Here is a 21,081-nt window from a genome sequence, read left to right as displayed (position 1 = left end):
ATTTGGTTGTGCCCTTTGAAAATTGCAGGTGTGTTGTTTCATTGACTGATTGTTTGTGTAATTAATGTAACTTATTTATTTATTTTTCATTTAATTTTGTCTTTTTTGTTTACTCATAATGTTTTGTAGGGTTGTCGTTTCTGTTATGGGTTTTTTCCCTTACATTGTTGCCTTGTTTGTATTTTCTGTACTTGTACTGTTGAGGTCGAATAAATAATAATTATAATACTAATAATCCTTCACAGGTTTCTGAATCAGCGTCTTCTGTCTGAGCTGGAGGCTCGGTACCAAGAGAGTCATTCTACCATTGTTTACCATCACACCAAGTACAGGTACAAGACCAGCTGTAATCACCCCGATGTTATAGAGGTAAGGTTTACTCCGAATGGAAAACCACCTTGTTTGGAAGAATTAACAAGAATTAAATAGAACTTGTGGCTACAACTATGTACATGAATAGACCTTATGCACATGATGTCATTTGAGTAGGGCGCCCTCTCTTGGAGGTCAAAAGAAGGTTGATCCATGGCCAATCCCGTGCGCTGTGCGTACTGTGCGTTGCGATTGTTACGTCATCGTTTTAGCTCTAAGATGGCGGCTTGATGACGTCAATGCATAAGGTCTATTAAATCCTTTTTGTTGGAGTGTTGGCTCTGAAAAGAGCCGGTGTGGTCTGAACGTTTTGAACAGTATTCTCTGCTTATCTTCAATTTAGATTTTGTTTTGAGATTTACTGGTGAAAAGAAGGACATGTGATCTGATTGGGCAAGACGTTCGGTACATGTCATAATAGTAATAACTATTCAGATATTTGAGAGCTGAGAAAGGAAGTAAATGGCCAAGTGACCAGGGGTATATAATGTTCATGCGCCATGCGACACTACGTGACATATTTGAGGGCTATACAAGAAACAACAAATATTTGTTTTATTGTTGGTATAAAACTAAGATTCTTGTAAACAAAAGATCCACATAACGGAAATTGTTGTTCCAACTCTTAAACAGTATAATAGGCCTTTTCACACCATCGACCTTCTATCCGTGTCAAACCTTTTCCGGGTAGGGTCCGTGTTATTTCGGTAAAATTTTTACATGGCTAAAAACAGCTTCGCTTTCACACTAGCTCTGCGCGATAATGCGCCATATCCAAAGTTGTAGTGTGAAAAGGTCAGTGCACATTATCCCAAAGTATCCATGTCCAACACGGGGATTTTTTTGTAGTGTGAAAAGGCCTTATCTATCTCTATCTCATTCGACCCAAGTTGTCGCTTGCTGCATGCTCGAGTTGGGCTTGCAGCATGCTGGAGTCTAAAACAATGTACATACAAATTGCAGGTAACTGAACAAGAATTTCCCTTCTACCTTTTTGTGGCAAGGTTTTGATCTCCTTGGGTACAGTCTCAGTCAAACTGGGAGAGTTGGACACGGCTTATAAACACTTCCAGGAAGCTCTACAAAGACTGACCCAAGTCAGAACACCTCATCAGAAGCTTCATATTGTCAAGGCATTGCTTGGAGTGGGGTGAGTTTTCATTTCATTTCAGTTCAGTTCATTTGTTTAGTTTGTGAAGCCAATGACTCTGTTTAGAAAAGTGAACTTTAGGCCAAGTAAAAAAAGAAACATGCCAAGCATCCCCGCCCGTTTTTTTTTTCTATGATTTAAATTTTGTATTTCTGTTACTGATTCTTTGTTTGTAAACGGGAAAAAAGGGATATATATAAACGGTCTCAGCAAGAAAATAACTTTTGAAAAAATTGCCCAGCCGTTTTTCTAAAAAAATGTGTCAATGTGTTAAAAAAAGGGCCTCTTCCTTCCCTTTTTTTTCAAATATGTTTTTTTGTTCAATGTCTTGTACAACAAGTTTCATTTATCTATTGTATGTTTAAACAGTAGAAAAAAATAAAAGAATGGCAGCCATCTGAATAATTAAAAAATATAAAGCCCCTCTTAACTCTTTTTAGAAACCTGGGCGCTAAACTGTTTTTGTTTTTTCTCGGCCTAATAACTGTACAAGCCAGGAACCCGATTAAATGGAGAAAAGACAAGGAAAGAAGTTTCAGTTTAAGGACTTTATAAGGAACGAAGGTAGAGAATGAAAACTTAATTAAAATGCAAGGCTGTGGTCTGAGCCGAGATTCGAACCTGGGTCCACAGAGGTGAAAGGCACTAAAAGAACCCACTAAGCCAACCTGATCCAAACCCATCGACTTTTCTTTTGTTTGTATTATAATCCTGAAGACGCAACAATGACGAGCATCTTATTTCACACAGGTCGGTGTTCATTCTTCAGGGCAATGCCAATGAGGCAATTAAACTCTTAAGACGAGCTGAGGAGGTTGCAACAGATGTACTGGGACCAAAACATCATTATGTTGCTGCCATAAATGGTCAGGTAAGTGCAACGGTGGCGGAACACTTTTAAAAGTGTGGGGGGGGGGGAAATTTTTGTTTTCCTATTTTTGTTTTCTTCATTTGCACAACAAAGTATGCACACAGGTTATGCTCACAAATTAGAAAAAGAAAAGGTAACACTATCGATTTTAGTATATAATAAAAAAGATTTTTTTTTTTTATTTGGGAAGAAAAAAAAGGGAATGATTTGCAGAGGCACGAATTCCTGATGGCTCAACCTTCGCTTCAGGAGTGACGACCGTGGACCATTGGGCTATGAGGGAATTATACAAATAGTGATTATCAACACCTTATATAATGTGACATACATTACTAGTCTACTAGTTTCACAAGTTGGGGGGGGGGGGTGGCAACGGCCCTTCTAGCCAACCCGGTTCCGCGGCCAGTGGGTAAATGTTGTTCATGGTTTATGGAGTTAGCACTGAGTGATGGACATTAAATATGCTGTGGCGACCAAGGCACAATTTCATAGAATTCCTTAACCCTATGCATGCTACCATTCCCTACCCTCGCTATTTACTGCCTGCTGGAATCAGTTTTGCACAATCATTAAAATTACAAACGGTTGTACTAAAAAACCTTTTCTGTGTGAAGGAATTATATTATTGTAAAATGAAAAATGGGACAAGTGTAGAGTATATTACTGGCAGCCATGTAGTTCAACAGAATTGATTTTGTATGTAGAATTTAGAATATACACACTTCTAAAAAAGCTAAACGCAAAGCATCCCCAACACCTTGAACTGTTCTACCTTGTTCCCCCCTCCTTTGAACGCTGCCGTCAGTGTCATCATCGGATTCGGCCCTGTTGACGCTAGATGTGTGTCCGATATCTGGCCCAATGCTGATAGAAATAACCCAACTGAAGCACAATCGTCTCCCAAAAGCATCCTCAAACTCTGATTCATAAATACCTCAGACAGTTTCGCTATTCCTAATGGTGGAGAGCGCGTCACGTTGGGGTGTTTAAACGGGGCAATAGCCCATGGATATGCGCACGAATGCATATCCGGATCTTACTCATAAAAAGGCACCACATGTACCGAGCTCAGATGTCGGAAAACAGATAAGTTTTCATAGAGTTTCCTACCTAATTACGCCTTTTAACCAAAAAGGCATTTATGAATTGGAATAAAGGAGTAGTGACTCGTTCTCAAACGACCATTTAATACCTTGCAGGTTCGTGGCCATGCGATATAGGCCCGAGCCTTCCACACGGCCACAACCCTGCCGGTTTTAGACCACGTCGCTACCCTTTTATTTCCTTATTTTTCCCCTGTAGAGGAATGTGGAGTTTACTTGATGTAGTCTGGTCTTGTAGTGATGTATACATCCCTCTTTAAAATCCACTCCAGATCGGTCAGCTGTACTACAGCCAGAGCAAACTGGACGACGCTATGATCCTCCATCTGTGGGATCTGAAGCTGACTCAGAGCGATGTTGGACTGAACCATCCCAGGGTCGCAGCAATCCTTAATAACTGCGGCCTGGTTCTAGATGATATGAACGACGAGAAGGCGGGAGATGTGTTCAAGGCGGTCCTTGGGATCTTGATGGAGGCGTATGGGAAGGATCACGTAGACGTTGCTACTGTCAGGTAAGAACGCTAATCTCATCCTCGGATAATCATTCAACCTTAAAGGGACACGTTTCTTTGGATAGGGCGAGTTGGTCTATAAAAAGTGCTTGTAACCGTTTGTTATGAAATGCATATGATTAGAAAAATGTTTTAAAAGCAGAATACAATCATTCACATAAATATGCCTCGAAATTGCACAGTTTCCCTGGTACGTCATGATCCAACACGGCATGCCATATTTTTGAGTCATGTTTTTGAGTCAAGCAAACTTAAATCCTTGATTCTGATGGGTTGATCCATAGCAATAGAAGAGTGTGATATTGTGGGAGTCAATGTCCTTGTGTGTTGTACGTTGTAGTGTGGGAGATGCAGCATTTCAAACGTTTAGACCCCGCGAAGGTAGCTGCAGTAGCCACGTAAGATGTTGCAGCAAACTGCTTAACATTTAAAAGGACCTAGGGTATAAATGCAAAAAAAAGTTACTGGCCTGATTAAATAATGCATCATGTACTTTATACTTACATCAGGAAAATTCACTTCAACTTTCAACAAAGCACAATATTAACACTCAGCTCATCTCTTTTCAGGTGCATTTTCATTAATTGTGGAAAAACAAAAAATTCCATTTAAGTATCTTCTTCTTCTCTTTTCCAGATACAATCTAGGTGCGTATTTCTTTGCCACCAGCATGTACCAGCGAGCCAAGTACCAATTCGACGAGGCCTTGCGTATCTTTGTGTTGTTTCTTGAGCACAATCACCCGAGCATACAAGCAACAAACACAGCCCTGAAGAAGCTGCAGGAATTCCTGCAGTAAATGACTAGGTTCTATTACCTTCATGGTTCTTTTTATAAAACTTTGACTTGGTTTAAAATGTTGGCGACTTCATTGATCTCTGTAAATTGTTGTCTCATAAACCCCGATTCATACTTCCTGCGAATGTGGAGCAAATTTGACGTGAATTTGACGTCACAAATCTTTCAAGCACATTTCAATTAATCGTTGCAAATTTGTTATGTCAACATTCGCTTCACATTCACATTTCCAAGAAGTATGAACCAGGCTTAACAATCAAACTTTATTATTTTGCCGTGTCAAAATTAACTATGGTTAGAGCTATGGCTTGATTTCCGTATCATAATGTGTTGACGTACAACCTTAACAGCACCCATAGAAACAATCATAGCCATAACTGTCGCCACCAATTCGGAAAGGACTTAGTTTAGTTTGATGTGCGATATGCACTGCATGTTCAGTGGGTTTTTTCTAGTCCTGTGGGGAAAAAAACCTACTCGGATTGGATTCGAACCCAAGACCCTCCCTGGCATTCATGACCAGATTTCTTAACCACTTGAGTGTGCCTGGTGATGAGAGGCCAGTTTGAATCTGTGTTGAGAGAATAGCTGCATGTGCTATTGTGTAGCCATTACCTCAAGTGCCCATTTTGTGCCTTGTAGTTGCCTTAAAATTAGGGTTTTTCACATGACATGACTTTTCTAGGCATTTATATTTTGTTGCCTAATTTAATCAAAGGAGCAAACTAAGTCAATGTATTTCCTCTGGATTTTGATCTGTAATCATTGGGGCCAGATTATGTGAAGTGGGCGTGGTTTAGTATACCAACCTCCCGCTTACCCAAGATGTAAATAAGATGGCTCACTTGTTCAAACATTGGAGTGCTATGTGCTAGGTGATACTTTTAATATAATCAAGTCATTTCTTTTTTTCAATTGCAATAAACAAAACTTATTTTTCTTACAGTTGTTCCTTGCATGTTGTAAAAATCGGAAACGAGAATTCAGGTATTGACTTATTGGATTCTAAGAAGTTTGCTTATTTTTCGACAATCACTGAACGGATTCAGACAAAATGCAATATTTTAATATAGACAGTCTCGGTATTAAAACATGATATTTATATAAATACTATACAAAACACATACATATATCTATATATTTTTACAGCAACAATGGACTTGCAATGGATTAATTTACAGCTTCTTATATTGTATGGATTGAATATAACACTTCGTTGTGTTATATGAGATTGGTTTTGAATTTAAATGGTGTGCTATTATTAGTTTTAAAGAAGTAAGTGGAAGTAGTAAACATTTGTAAAAGTGCCCAAGAACCAACTCAAAACGGTTACAAAATTTGTTGTAAGCAATACCGATATTGTAGTAGTTGTTTTCTTTAAATTGAATCTGACTGTTTTATGAAGGTCATCATTATAATACGTATTGAGAAAGCATGGTGTATCTTTTAAATGTATTGGCCCTCTTATTGGAACCAGTGTAAACATAAGTTTACGCCATAGTAGCTTTATAAGCCTTTAAAATGAGCAGTTTGTTGTTTGTTTGTTCTTTGTTAGTATGTTTGTTTGTTTGTTTGTTTGTTAAGATGATTTTTCCCAACAAGGTAACTCATCAGCAAAACTCCCACAGGGTATTAAAATAATACCAAGCTGGCAAACTCTCATACAAACATTGGTTTAAAGGCAGTGGACACTATTGGTAATTACTAAAAATAATTATTAGCATAAATCGTTCTTGGTTACGAGTAATGGGGAGAGGTTGATAGTATAAAATATTGTGAGAAACGGCTCCCTTTGAAGTGACATAGTCTTTAAGAAAGAAGTAATTTTCCACGAATTTGATTTCGAGACCTCAGATTTAGAATTTGAGGTCTCGAAATTAACCATCTTAAAGCACACAGCTTCGTGTGACAAGGGTGCTTTTCTTTCATTATTATCTCGCAACTTCGACGACCCAATGAGCTCAATTTTTCACAGGTTTTTTATTTTCTGCATATGTTGAGATACACCAAGTGAGTAGACTGGTCTTTGACAATTACCAGTAGTATCCAGTGTCTTTAATGTCTATGATTACGAATTGCATGGTGTAGCGTTTAATATTAATTGTGAAATACGAAAATATTATGATATATTAATAAATTGTGCTTCCGTTACTGACCACAGTCAAATAGTAAGTTATTTTCTTTAGCTTTGTCTCGCAGTTCTCAATCGAGCCATTCTGAGCTCCCAAAGTGTACATCATGAAGGAAAAATAGAAAAGATAAAACAACAGGAAATTTAAATTAGTTCCCGCGTAAAAAAGTAAGTCGTTCTCCGAGGCGGGACTGACTGATTTCGAATGAACGGAGGACCTGGCGTGCGACTGTTGGCCTATAGTGTAGAGCACACACGACACTGTCATTTTGTGGTTGAGCAACTTTGTTCAAAATCCAAAGATTTAACACTTGTTGTGTTTTTCTTTGGATTTAGCAACATTCTTTTTGTCTGTGGTTTCACTCAATCTGATACATTACTCAGTCTGTGGATAGTAAGGGAGTCCCATGGAAAACGTTTACCCCATTCGGACAGAAAATACTAAGCCCCTGCTCTCTCACACATAGCCTTGTCCAAGGATATTTTATTTACGCAAGCACTGGTGTCGCATGCAATTATGTCCTCTATGCAATACTATCCGGAGGACATTATTGCATATGCATAATGTCCGCCGGACGGTTTTGCATATGCAATCGTGTCCGTCCGGACGCTGCTGCATAATGCAACTGTGTCCACCCGGACACATTTGCGAATGCAGTTGTGTCCGCCCCCGTGCAAAACCGTCCCTGCAGTAAATAAAACGCCCTTGGTCGACGGAACACGTTCCCAATTTCACAAGCTAAGTGCATGTCATGAATGACATTGGAAATGTTCGGCCGTTGGGCATTCGCTGCAATCATAAAAATACGTAAATATTCATGCTGCATATACGATGGTTCAGTGCATGCACGATCGCTTACGCACGCACATAAATGTACAGTCTTTTACATGTCCAGCGGACGGTTCTTGCATAGCCCCGGACACGATTGCATATGCAAAAGTGTCCGGAGCGGACAGTATTGCATGGAGGACACAATTGCATCTGATACAGGCCCGCTCTGAGGTCATGAACTGCATAGATACGAACTGCACGGTACATAACAGTACTTGATACCGTGGGGTCGAAGCATGACTTTTCGAGGTATCAACGAGGTTACAAAACGAGGTAGCATTGAGCATGGAGGTAGAAATTACTTTTCCTTCATTTTTTCACTGACGAAGTCGAATAAGCCCAGTGTTTTACAAATTGTTTTCTTCTCAGAAATGAAAGACATCAGTAGCCATCATGTTTTGATTTCATGCAAAAAGATATTCAACGCATTGCATGGATTAACAAACAACCCTCACCCGTCCCCTCTAATGTGTGCCCCTGGGACATTGAATGGAAACTATATATTTTCCTGAGAACCATTTTTGAAGAAGTAAACTGATGTTTTAGACTATAATGACATCCTATGAGATTTGTCCAAGGTTATTTACTTTACTCTGAGCCCATCTTAACCATAGCCCGAAGCATCACGAACTCTCACCAAAGTGCGCTTAATATTTTGGGGCAGACACCTATCAAACTGAAATGCAGTATGACCGGGAACAAAATATACAGAGTGCCGTCTAGTTTATTCTTTGAAATGCCTAATACTTGACCTCAAGTTCCCTACCCGCCCCCCCCCCCGACCTTGCTGCTGTTAAATTTTCCCGTACTTATTTGATCTAAAAACCGCCATGTCCTGACTCCTTTATGACAATGTGAATTGGTATCCTAGTTTTTAGATAAGTTTTCCTCAGAAACAAGGAGCGATGACCATGACAACGAACGGGCTAGGGTAAACATTCTGCACAAAATCAATCAAACAAAAATTGTGTGTTATGGTTATGGTTACTAAACCGAATGTGTTGTGCAATAAAATGCTGTATCCACCCATAGATAGGGCCTACTTGGCATTGTGTTTACCATCTGCTCAATGGTAACAATAGTGATGATCAGCAGCAAGCTATTTAACACGCGTCCAAATTCCAGTTGCACAGCACAAGTGGTATTGACGCTAATCATGTGACAATGACGAGGAGGTTTTTTTTATTCCAATCTCGTGACCAGACAGCAGTAGGGGCGTACTCACTTAGTGTTTTAACTCAGTGTATAAAGCATCTTAGTGGGATAGGGACCTAGATGAAGATGTTGCTTAGTCTACTTGTGCTCTTGCCGTTGGTGGCAGCCTTCCCTGTTGAAGACGCATTCCCTATGCCGGAGGCTGAACCGTCTCCCACTAAACACTGGGGTCTACTCGTGGCTGGGTCCAACGGTTGGGGCAACTACCGTCACCAGGTATTTTCACAACATCGTAATTGTCATCTACATTGTTTCGACTCGGGGCTTTTAAATTGGAGGTGAAAGTTGAAATTGAGATTTATTAAAATAACTCATTGGAAGAGACCATGCTTATTAAAACTGCAGTGACAAATTATTGGGAGGGCAAACATGAAAATGGTTTTTGGAAGAGTGATTAATTTTTAGTGCGTGACCTCTTGTTTCAAATGATCAAACCAATATGATACTGTGGAACAGGAAAAGTGACAATGTTGTGTTGTAGACCTCACGCAAATGTCGTCATTTGAGTATAGGACGCCCTCGGCCAGAGGTCAATGCTTCATAGACCTATTTTTCTGTGTAGACCTCGTGTTCTTGACCCTTTTCTAGACCACGGCTTGTTGGACTTGAGCTCCAGCTTGGTATCCATCCGTCTTATTGAAGCCCCGCAAAGACTGACAGAGCCTATAGACTGCAAGACTTGTATATAATTCACATAATGTTGTGGGTTGGTTCGAATCCCACAAGAGATATAACCGCTGATTTTACAATGACCACAGAATAAGTATTGTCCGACGTCTAATAGTGAATCACATTTGAGAGGGATTGGCTGTTGCCATGGTGTTTAACGCCCTTATTCGGGTTTGCCGAGTTCCCTTGATGGGAAGATCGTCTTTAAAGAAACAAGCCAAAGCCCAAGCCAAACCGTTGTTTTGAAGATGTGCATTTTGCATTGTTTCATCATCGTTTTAAAAAAGGCAGTCACATTTGAATGTTCACATATCTTTCTTGGGGATCGTAAGACATTGTTTGAATTATTTATTATTGTCAAAGTAGTCCTGAAGCATTTGCTGCAGTTGGTTGCCTCCAAGTCGCCTATAAAATGGCCCTAAGATGGCGGCTGGATTTTCGTAAATGTATAGGTCTGTTTGAACATCAGTCAGGATGGTGACTAATGGTTTTCCCTCCACTTATACTGTGTATTTCCCTATCTAGGCCGATGTCTGTCACGCCTATCAGATCTTGCACAAGAATGGTATCCCGGATGAGAGAATTGTCGTAATGATGTTTGATGATATCGCCAACAACGAAGCGTAAGTTTGAGCCCCTCTAGTGACTCATCGGACTATAGACCTTTATCACGGTGTGGTCATCTTCATTTTACTTCAATCCAACTCATTGTAACCAAACTGAGGCTGGACGAAATAATAGTCTGGTGCCATGTCTGCGCAATGAATGTTAGCATTCATTACTGTTATTGGACACAGGGAACATGTCCAAGATGGTGACAGCGTGATAAGGGTCTATTGAACCGAATCAGGGCTGCAGTGTCTAACCCATTTCTGGGTCAGTAGAAATATGCATCAAACTGATCCCAAAACCTATGTTCAACTGACGCAGAATCCGTTTCAAAGTTCCCATTACAGTTTCCAGGCCAGCCTGTTCGACACATTGGAGTCTGGCCCAATAAGACAATACTCCTTGATTATGACCAGGAAGTTTAAAGAGTGACGTTTTATACTAACTTTGCCAAATTGGATGAGATTTTTTTCACAGGTTGCCTAATTTAAAGAGATTATTCACAGGTCGCCAACCTGTGATATTTTTCATCCAAATCGATGATGACGATGTTTGAGTTGGTGTATGGTGTGCCACTTGAAAATAAAGAGGATGTGTATGAATGCATTGGATCGTCCCGAGGCCGAAGGATGTACCTTTTTTTCTGTGGGAGAGTAGAAGACAAACCCTCAATTTACGGGAGTTTTTGCATTACACCCTCATATTTACCCGTGTTATTGATGTTTGGTTTGTTAAACTTGCCATTGTTTGATGATCACGACGTGTTAGATAAAGGTAAAGATTACAGGCTCAGGTACAACGATTGAAGTTCAACGAACATTGTGAATGAAGGTGAACAAACCAATGATAAAGGCCTAGATATAGGCCTACCATAATCTTTCCTTCCCGATGAGGCCTTGGGGTACGAATTTTGCCAAAGTGTTGACCCGAGAATAATAATGATGTCAACACATTGCATACAGTGATTAAGGCCAAGGATCCAAACATGTTAAGCGTGCTGCCTTTTCGAAAAATTGAAGGAGGGCCCTTTATATGAAGGGAAAACAAATCTTCTTAAAAAAAATTAAAATAAAAAGGGGGATGGGGGAGAAAACGGAAGCGGGCAGGAACGCCAAACATGTTTTGTTTTTTACCTAAAGACAGTGTGGACCACTCACATCCAACCACATCGACACGGAAAGGATAAACAAATATGTATTATTGTTTCAATTGTGAAAATATTATTTATAAGTATAGCCTATTGCCTATACACAACTTGTTCTTTTTCTTTGCAAAAACAGACACGCTTTGGTCCGGTCCTTATTGGGTGGGGTTGCAATTAGGCGGTGGGTTGTTGGTTGTGGTTAGGGGTTTCGGTCGTTCTAGCAGGAGTTGTATAGCTTCACTAAATGCGCCATTGTTTTAAAATGATTTACAGGAATCCTACCCCAGGAGTTATAATCAACAGACCCAACGGATCGGACGTGTACCACGGAGTTCCTAAGGATTATACCGGCAAGGTATGGTTAACAACTTGCCTGAAGAACCCGCTATATGTAATTTTAAAAACCCCATAAATACCATAGACAGTTTCTCTATTCCTATTGGTGGAGAGCGCGTCACGTGGGTGTGTATAAACCTTTGTTTATGACCAGTACAAAGTGTTGAAACATGGGCGTGACACGCGAGCTTGCACCTGTGCTTATAAGACAGTTTATTCATTCCTATTGGTCGATAGCAACGGCCGGGACAGTAATAGACCTTATCGCAAATACCAATGCGCAAGCGCAGACTGTTGAATGAGGTGCATTGTGGGATATATATGAATCAAATTTGTAATCAGCTAGACCACAATGCACCTAATTCCAAGCTTTACGCGCGCGCCCCAGTATTTGCGAAAAGGTCTATTGTGCCACATCACGCGATACGCGCGACGCGCACAGCATTCCCTTATTAGGAGTTGTTTACCCGAGGGCCTTACCATTTCATAGCTGGAGGGGTGTTGTGTTGAAAGAAATCATTGAACAGTTATAATTTTTTGCATTTGTTTTACTTTTTGACCAAAAAGTGTTGATGTTTTTTGACCAAAAATGTATTTATGAATGCGAATCAAAGTGTGTTGAATCGGTTTTCAACTAGTGGTTTAAACTCGCCTAGGCCCGACTTCGTATCGGTAAAATTATCAAGAACCAGGCCTGTGTATAAACCACTAGTTGAAAACCTCTTCACCACACATTTATTGCCTTATTTATAGTCATCAAGGTATCAGTATCATTAATAATAAAGTTTGTAAGTTTCTTCTCGTGTTTTAGTGTTCTATATGCGATATTATTCTGTAACGTTTCCATCGTTTGGTTTGTAATTTGCAGAATGTGAACCCCAAGAACTTTTTGAATGTTTTAAGCGGCAACAAGGCAGCGATGAACGGTATTGGTAGTGGAAAGGTCATTGACAGGTAAGACACAATACAAACTTGCATCGGGGATAAACCCCAGGGCTTAGCTTGCCAGAAATTAATTACCATAACAAAATAATATTTGAATAAGACGTGCAGCAGCTTTTGACAATTCATACAATTTTGAGAAACAATTCCCTTAAAAGGTAAGACCTATGGGTTTTAGTTTTTGGAATTCAAAAATATTTCATTTTGAGAATTGACCATTGAGATCTTTTAGATGCGTATAATGGTGAAAATGAAAAGCTAAAGAAGTATAACCATGTGGGATTATAACCCCCAAACGACGATATTTAAATTTTTTTTTTAAATTTCATACATAATATGCACTCACAACAACTCACGAACATACAAACCAAAAATAGAGGACAAAATATTAAAAAAACCTTATCAAGAAACAATGAATAATTAATTATTAATGGATCGTTGATTTGTGATTTGTTTTCTTATCTTCTTTTTTGATCACAGCGGACCAAATGATCACGTGTTTGTTTTCTTCTCTGACCACGGTGCCAAAGGCCTGATTGCATTCATGGATGACATGGTAATACACACCCAATGTCCCCAAAAAAACTAACACATAGTAATCAGCATTATTTACACAATTTAACCAAATTGTCGCCATGAGATGGCACTTATTATTTAGTTAATGGGAGTTGGGGAGGAGGATGAGAACTAAACATTATGCCAACTATATCATTTCTTAGTTTAAAGACACTGGACACTATTGGTAAAAGACCAGTTTTCTCACTTGGTGTATCTCAACATATGCATAAAATAACAAACCTGTGAAAATTTGAGCTCGATTGGTCGTCGGAGTTGCGCGATAAGAAAGAACCCTTGTCACACGAAGTTGTGAGCTTTCAGATGCTTGATTTCGAGACCTCAAAATCTAAACTTGAGGTCTCGAAATCCAATTCGTGGAAAATTACTTCTTTCTCGAAAACTACGTCACTTCAGAGGGAGCCGTTTCTCACAATGTTTTATACTATCAACCTCTCCCCATTACTCGTTACCAAGTGAGGTTTCATATGCAGATAATTATTTCGAGTAATTACCAATAGTGTCCACCACTGCCTTTAAAGATGTGACATTCTGGCAGAAAATATGTTCTCCAAAGTAGGTGCTTATTTCGATTGGCCATATCAAAATAAGCTTGAGTTAGAGTGCACAGAACCTCGCACACAGAACATTCATGGCGAGTTTGAACTAGAAATTACAACTGTTCAGGTCAGTTTACAAAACGTATAGATAATGTTGTTTAATAACTTTGATTGACATTTATTCTGCAGTTATATGCTAAAGATCTCATCACAACACTAAAGAGTATGAGTGCGGCACAGAAATTTCAGAAGGTAAGAACCGGGAATTGTCGGCCTAGGATAGTCTAATGTTACTTCCCAAACGGGAATAGATAAAGCTAATTGGCGTCTATTTCCTTTACGTCACACCTTGCCACACGTCCGAATGATGACGTAAAGAATTTCGCAGTTTTTCTTGAAGGGTTTTAGTACTTTTTGTAATACAAACAGAAGGTAACGATGGTAGAAAGCTCAGCTTGGTATACAACGTGTCAATACGTAAATTTATTAATGTGAAAATCAAGCTCACAAAACTATTATCGAGGCTTAAGTTTTTACGTTCACATGATTTGGCAACTTTGGGAAAGTAACCAAATTTGACAAGAAAGTTACATCAATATAATACATTGGGCAAATATATATTTCGTTAATGGAACTTGTTAATTGAACTCTTCCCCGGAGAGATAAGTAACGTAAAATGAAACTAAATACTTCTACATAATATTTTTGTGTTCTGTTATTACGAATATTTTTCTCTGAAACTGTTAGAATAAGAGGGGATTGTATTGGTTTGTAGCATTCAAACACAAAAAAGTGAAAAAGTTGGTATACAAAACTTGCTTAGAAAGGTGTTGATAATCTAAACACTGTCTTTTCGATAGCGATTGAAATAAATTATTTTACATAAAAGTGCCTACGAGTCTACAAAACATGAAGGTCATATTCTTTATTCAAACTTTTTTTTTTAAATTATACATTTTGTTTAAATCTTTTTACTAAAAAAAGGCCCAAATAAGCTACCCTCATTGATTAATTTTCATTTGTCTTTTGTATGGTTTGCTTATTGAAAATTTTCTTTGACGGTTTTCCAAACATTAGTTGGTATTCTACCTAGAAGCCTGTGAGTCTGGCTCCATGTTCGAGAACCTCCCGAATAGCATTAACATCTACGCAACCACCGCCTCGGGACCAGACAAGTCTTCATACGCTTGTTACTTTGACAAGAAGAGAAATACTTACCTGGGCGACGTGTACAGTGTGAAGTGGATGGAGGATTCAGACAAGGTACAGACTAGACTGGACCCCTGTCTTTATCCGCTGTCAGATCCAGTGATTCCATTGGATATAATCATCGTTTGAGACAAAAAAGCAGTGACTTAGATGCCCAAATAGTCACTGCTGTCACCCCCGCAATAGAGTTGACAGCATCTCTCTAAGTGAAGTGACCGAGGTTAGAGGTCAAACTACACACCGGTGTGGCGGTTTTCAACTTTCCGCCGTGTTCAGTTTTCCGAATGACCAAATACGGTACCATTACGTCATGCGACGCCTGCGCGCAGCAAGCGAAAGTAGTAAATTGTTATGCCGTACTGAGTCCTGGAAAACTGAACACGACGGAAGACTGAAACCGCCACACCTGTTTTGCATTTTTTTGAGGCCGGTCCTGGCGTTATTCACGAGCCTAGAAGTGTGACGTCAGATGTTCAGGCTATAGGTACAGAAAAACTTTAATGGGAGATTTTGGAACGTTAGATGGCAGCAGACGGGGTAAATTTTGATTGTTTACCGTTCTGAGCATGCGCACATTACCGTGAACAATTGATTTTAACTGAAGTCTGGCGTCATCAAGCTTCCCAAAATGTCCCCTATTAAAATCATGTGCAGTTAATCATAACACATTTTGTTTATTTCGCCAAACTTTTCAAAAGTGCAACGACCTGGGGATCTCATGTCATTGATATCCTATACTGGACCATTAATTGTGCGACGAAGTTGTGTTGATCGCCGTCTATACAACGGTACACGCCCTAACCATTGACACTCTGCATGCATGCTGCACAACTACAGTGTAAATGTAAAAAGTAAAGAACCAATTGTTTAACGTAATCTCAAACTGTAGGAGGACCTTACAGCAGAGACGCTACAGAAGCAGTTCAAAATAGTAAAGAGGGAGACTAACACTAGCGTAGTACACCAGTTCGGAGACCTCAAATTCGACCGAGATACCCTGAATAACTTCCAGGGGAATGGAGGTCCGTCTGTGCCCGGGAAACCTCTTCCCAACGTGCCGGTAAGTTGACTTCCAAAAAGCCAACAAGAATATTGTGACGATGACGTTAGGTCAATAACTCTAGATTAGATGAACATAAACCCTTGTCGAAACCACGGCTTGGGCTCCACCTCCGGCCCCATGGTACCGTCCACCAGTCGGGAGGTCCTACATGGAAAGTGTGATGCTCTTTCGAAATTACGGACAGAGCCCAAGCCAGAGCATAATCCCGAGCCGTAGTTTCAAAAAGATCCATACTATAAGTCTTTTCGAAACCACAGCTGCGGCCTAGTAAACAAAAGGGTATGGAACGTAAAACCGAAGCTGCAACCAGGGCCCAATTTCATAGAGCTGCTTAAGCAAAAAAATGTGCTTGAGCACGAAAATAGCTTGCTTATTTTTCACATGTTACTGGTCAATTGTCATGCCATATATATTGCTTGTGACTGGCATTTAGCTGTTGTTTACTTAGCATAACAATTGAGATGAGTCTTGGCCGGTAATCTGATTTTACTAAGCAAGGATTGTGGGCCCAATTTCATTGCGCTGCTTAACGGTAAGCAAATTTGCGTGCTTACTGTATGAAAGATTTATAATGTGACCATTAGAAATTAACCCACCATTATAAATGCTTAATTACCTCGTCACTGTGTTAAAGTAGGATAGGGCCATTTTTTATTTCATAAAATCACGAGTTTTCTTTCCACAGTTGGACGCCATCGACAACCGTGATGTTCCCCTTGATCTTTTGTTTCGACGCTTTGAGAAAGAAACTGATCCAGTTCAGAAGAAGTGGCTTATGGAACAAGTTGCAGAGCTTGCCCAAGTAAGAACCGCCAATGTTTGGTCTTTATTTTTTTTAAAAATACATTGCGAAATAGGTGCACGGGGGCTGCCATCGATTTCAGAAAACTCTTCCTAACTTAGGATTAATCTTAGGACGTAGGACGAGTTAAGTGCCGTTGTCAGATGCAATTGTGTCCGCCATGCAATACTGTCCGCTCCGGACACTTTTGTATATGCAATCGTGTCCGGGGCTATGCAAAAACCGTCCGATGGACATGTACACATGTGCATGACTGTGTGTATGTGCGAGCGTGCATGCACTGAACCTACACTTATACGTGAATATCCATGCTGCATACATGCCATGGATATTCACGTATATTATGATTGCAGCGAATACCCAAACGGCCGAACATTTCCCATGTCATTCATGACATGCACTTCACTTGTAAAAAAAAATGGCGAACATGTTCCGTCGACCATGGCGTTCAATTTACTGCAAGGACGGTTTTGCACGGGGGCGGACACAACTGCATATGCAAATGTGTCCGGGCGGACACAATTGCATTATGCAGCAGTGTCCGGGCGGACACGATTGCACATGCAAAACCGTCCGGCGGACATTATTGCATTTGCAATAATGTTCTCCGGACAGTATTGCATGGAGGACATAATTGCATGCGACACCGTAACCCTAAACGTTAGGACTTATTGAACCCATCCTAAGTTGGGAAGAGTTACTCGTCTTAACTCGAGGTAGTATTAACCTTAGAGTTTCCTGCAATCGGCTGCAGTGCACTTTTGGAGGGATGTGGTATCAAGTAACTTCCCAGTAGTCATCATAGTTTTTAACAAAAGGTTTAACCATTTTTGCTCTCCTAAAACATGCAGATGCAGCAAGGTGTGCATAGCCTTATGTACGGCGTAACAAGGAGCCTGGTTGGAGAAAACAGTACCATGATCGACAGCTTGATAAACACTAGAGGGCGCCCTATCAAGAACTGGGACTGCTACAAAGCAGTGACACAAACATACCGTGAACAGTGCTACACTATATCACAGGTTTGAAATTTGATGTAAAAAAAAAAGAAGAAGAAATAAACAAATAAAAATGTTTGTCAATGTTTATGTATCTGACCACTATGGAGACAAAGTTACGCCCAAACACACAGTAGGTAATTCCGGACACGCGAAGTAGAAAATAATAAGTAGGAGTTTGATATACTTCATTGCAACTGGATTGCTCTTCCTTGAAATAATGTATTGACTTTGAAACTTTGTCGTTATTTCAGATTCTGTGCCAAATTGTGTAGAGCTGCCTAACTAACACAAAGTATTGCTTAACGTTTTTTTGCTTAAAAAACACACTCAATCAGAATACAGTTACATTTTGTACATGTAAAATGTTTTTTTATTTATTTCTGTTAGCCTTATTCGGTTAAGCATACTTTCTGTGTGCTGCAAATTGTTATGCTCAGCCTTCCGGACAAGGTGAGCCGGGGGGGGGGGTACATACATAAAGGGACAGTTGAGTATATTTTGTGTTTCTTTCTTTGCAGTCTCACTATGCATGGGGACAAGTACACGTTCTCGGTAACCTTTGCGAGATGAAGTTCGGCGCACCGCGGTAAGTTTATTGAAATCTAATTTTTATAACATTAACACTGTTAGGCCTAATACAATTTATTTCAGTAATACTTGTTGTCTGGATGGTCTGGGGTCGCCCATGAGTGTCAGGGTTATCCTGTTTCCTTATGTAGCCTACCTTTTATTGTAAATAAAAATTGTAAAGTTATGTTTTTTTTCTCTTAAAGGGAAGGTACACGTTTGGTAATATTGTCAAATACCAGTGTTCTCACTTGGTGTATCCCATCATAACCATAACATAACAAGCCTGTGAAAATTTGGGCTCAATCGGTCATCGAAGTTGCGAGAAAATGATGAAAGAAATAACCCTTGTTGGACGAATTTGTGTGCTTTCAGATAGGAATAAAATGCTTCTAGCTAGAATGCTTTTATTATTTGAGTGAGAAATTACCTCTTTCTCAAAAACTATTACTTCAGAGGGAGTCGTTTCCCACAATGTTTTATACTATCAACAGCTCTCGAATACATGCTCCTTATCAAGTCAGTTTTTAATTTAATATTTGTTTTGAGTAATTACCAAACGTGTACCTTCCCTTTAAAAACGAATGAAAAATAATAAATAAATAAAACCTGTTTGAAATCATTTCTGGTAGCATCGGTGACAGAAAATCACCATACCATTCACCAGCACCGTTGGAAAAAAAAAATAAAAATAATGGGAACCAACCGTTGGCCTAATAATAGTACAGCGTTCATTAATGGGCAGATTAAAATAATGAAGAGTTCCTCATAAATGAGTATACGTCATATTGTATTGCTTTCGGACGCAGCAAGAAATCACGGTAATACTGACTGAGGAACATTACATAATCGTTTTTTTTTTTATAACAAAATATTTGCTGACAGTGTAAGCACTTTATGTAATCCACCAAAATATACATAAAATGACAAACCTGTAGAAGTTTGAGATCGATCGGCCTTCTGGGTCACGAGAAAATAGTGAAAAACAGATTACACATTTTTTGCTTGACATCGGTTCAAAAGAGAGTGAATAAAGCTGAGCGATAAACTCCAAACGGTAGTTTAGTTTTATTTATTTCTCATTAGTATGACCTCTCAAACAGAAATATTTTAAGGGATGGTTTCTACATCATCATTAGACCGTTTAAAGTTTGATGTAAATCTGTGATCTTAGACGAGTTTCTTTTTTACTAATTCTGTAATGTTCCTCTAACATAATGTCATCATCACTGGAAACCTTTCCAAAACTTAATTCATGAGTTAATATATTATTTTATTTCCGTTTACAGAATTTCCAATCGTCTTCAGGTCATGTGCTCTGAACAAAGAGGACGCTGAGACTGCCAGGTTGCACCGGAATGTTCTAAAGGCCCTTGTTTCCCCCACCGTACAATCTAGACTGTTAGGGAATTATATAATAAATTCCTACCTTCATCTCCCTGAGTTCAATTCACATTAATACACTGGACACTATTGGTATTTGTCAAAGACCACTCTTCTCACTTGTTGTATCTCAACATTATAAAATAAACCTTTGATAATGAAAGAAAAAAACAGCCTTGTCACATGAAGTTGTGTGCTTTCAGACGCTTGATTTCGAGACCTCAAAATGTAATTCTGAGGTCTCGAAATCAAATTCGTGGAAAATTATAATTTCTCGAAAACTATACGTGACTTCAGAGGGAGCCGTTTCTCACATCGTTTATATTACCAACCTCTCCCCATTACTCTTAAAGGGACACGTTGCATTTGGATCGGACGAGATGGTCTATAAAAGCATCTTATAACCGTTTGTCATGAAATGCATATGGTTGGAAAGATGTTTTAAAAGTAGAATACAATTATCCACACAAATATGCCTCCGTATTGCGTGGATTTCCTTTTGCTTTGCGAACTAACACGTCGGCCATTTATGGGGGTCAAAAATTCGACTCCCATAATGGCCGACCTTGTTAGTCGACGAGGTAAAAGGAAAACCACGCAATTTCGGGGCATATTTGTGTGGATCATTGTATTCTCCTTTTAACACATCTTTCCAACCATATGCATTTTATAACAAACGGTTACAAACGCTTTTAAAAGACCAACTCGACCGGTGCAAGGCAACGTGTTCCTTTAACCAAGTACGGTTTTATGCTAATAATTATTTTGAGTTATTACAAATAGTGTCCACTGCCTTTAAATAATTGGTCTTTTTGAAGCCCATACCAAAGTGGCTCAATAAGCCTTGTTTGGGGCGAACTTGCATTAAAAAAAAATGATAATATTAATTACACTTAAATACAGATATTTTACTATTCATAAGGCTATGCAAATTAATTTGAATAAACACATTCTACAACTCGGGTCAAATTTCTGCCTTGCGTTCAGTATTCTTATACCACGTTAAAGTAACGTATTTGGTTTCTATAATGGTTTTATGATATTTGTTTGTGTCAAAAACAAAAAGGCGACGATTTTGTTAATTCTAAGTAAAAAAAAGTCAATAAATTTGCTTTAGTGTTTTGTGAACGACATAAACCATTGTTGCTGAAATATTTGTTATTGTGTCGAATAGGATAACTTTAATAATATTATAGAATTATTGAGTAACTTTCTGTCACAAGGGACACAATTTTATCTATAAAAGCGCGTAAAA

General features: G+C 39.2%; 2 protein-coding genes across 3 annotated transcripts in view; both read left to right on the top strand.

Annotated features, from left to right (window-relative positions):
- LOC139934036 (uncharacterized) overlaps positions 1-6,944 on the top strand; it is a 39,099-nt gene extending 32,155 nt beyond the window's left edge. For both annotated transcript variants that reach the window (XM_071928318.1, XM_071928311.1), the window contains exons 29-33: positions 246-369; positions 1,377-1,522; positions 2,273-2,393; positions 3,769-4,010; positions 4,647-6,944. In XM_071928318.1, coding sequence (XP_071784419.1) covers positions 246-369; positions 1,377-1,522; positions 2,273-2,393; positions 3,769-4,010; positions 4,647-4,809 — 796 coding nt within the window. In that variant the 3' untranslated portion in view covers positions 4,810-6,944. The remainder of the gene's footprint in view (positions 1-245; positions 370-1,376; positions 1,523-2,272; positions 2,394-3,768; positions 4,011-4,646) is intronic.
- Positions 6,945-8,948: 2,004 nt separating this feature from the next.
- Positions 8,949-20,963, top strand: LOC139934017 (legumain-like). Its single transcript, XM_071928292.1, has 12 exons — positions 8,949-9,202; positions 10,181-10,278; positions 11,682-11,763; positions 12,613-12,698; positions 13,167-13,242; positions 13,991-14,053; positions 14,879-15,064; positions 15,900-16,070; positions 16,759-16,875; positions 17,727-17,897; positions 18,395-18,462; positions 19,733-20,963. The coding sequence occupies exons 1-12, from the start codon at positions 9,047-9,049 to the stop codon at positions 19,779-19,781; spliced, it is 1,323 nt and encodes a 440-aa protein (XP_071784393.1). The 5' UTR covers positions 8,949-9,046; the 3' UTR covers positions 19,782-20,963.
- The last annotated feature ends 118 nt before the right edge of the window (positions 20,964-21,081 follow it).

The sequence above is a fragment of the Asterias amurensis genome, chromosome 1 (genome assembly GCF_032118995.1).
Source record: "Asterias amurensis chromosome 1, ASM3211899v1".
Classification (NCBI taxonomy): Eukaryota; Metazoa; Echinodermata; class Asteroidea; order Forcipulatida; family Asteriidae; genus Asterias; species Asterias amurensis.
Note: the sequence above shows the minus strand (reverse complement) of the source record. Positions and strands in the feature narration are given on the sequence as shown.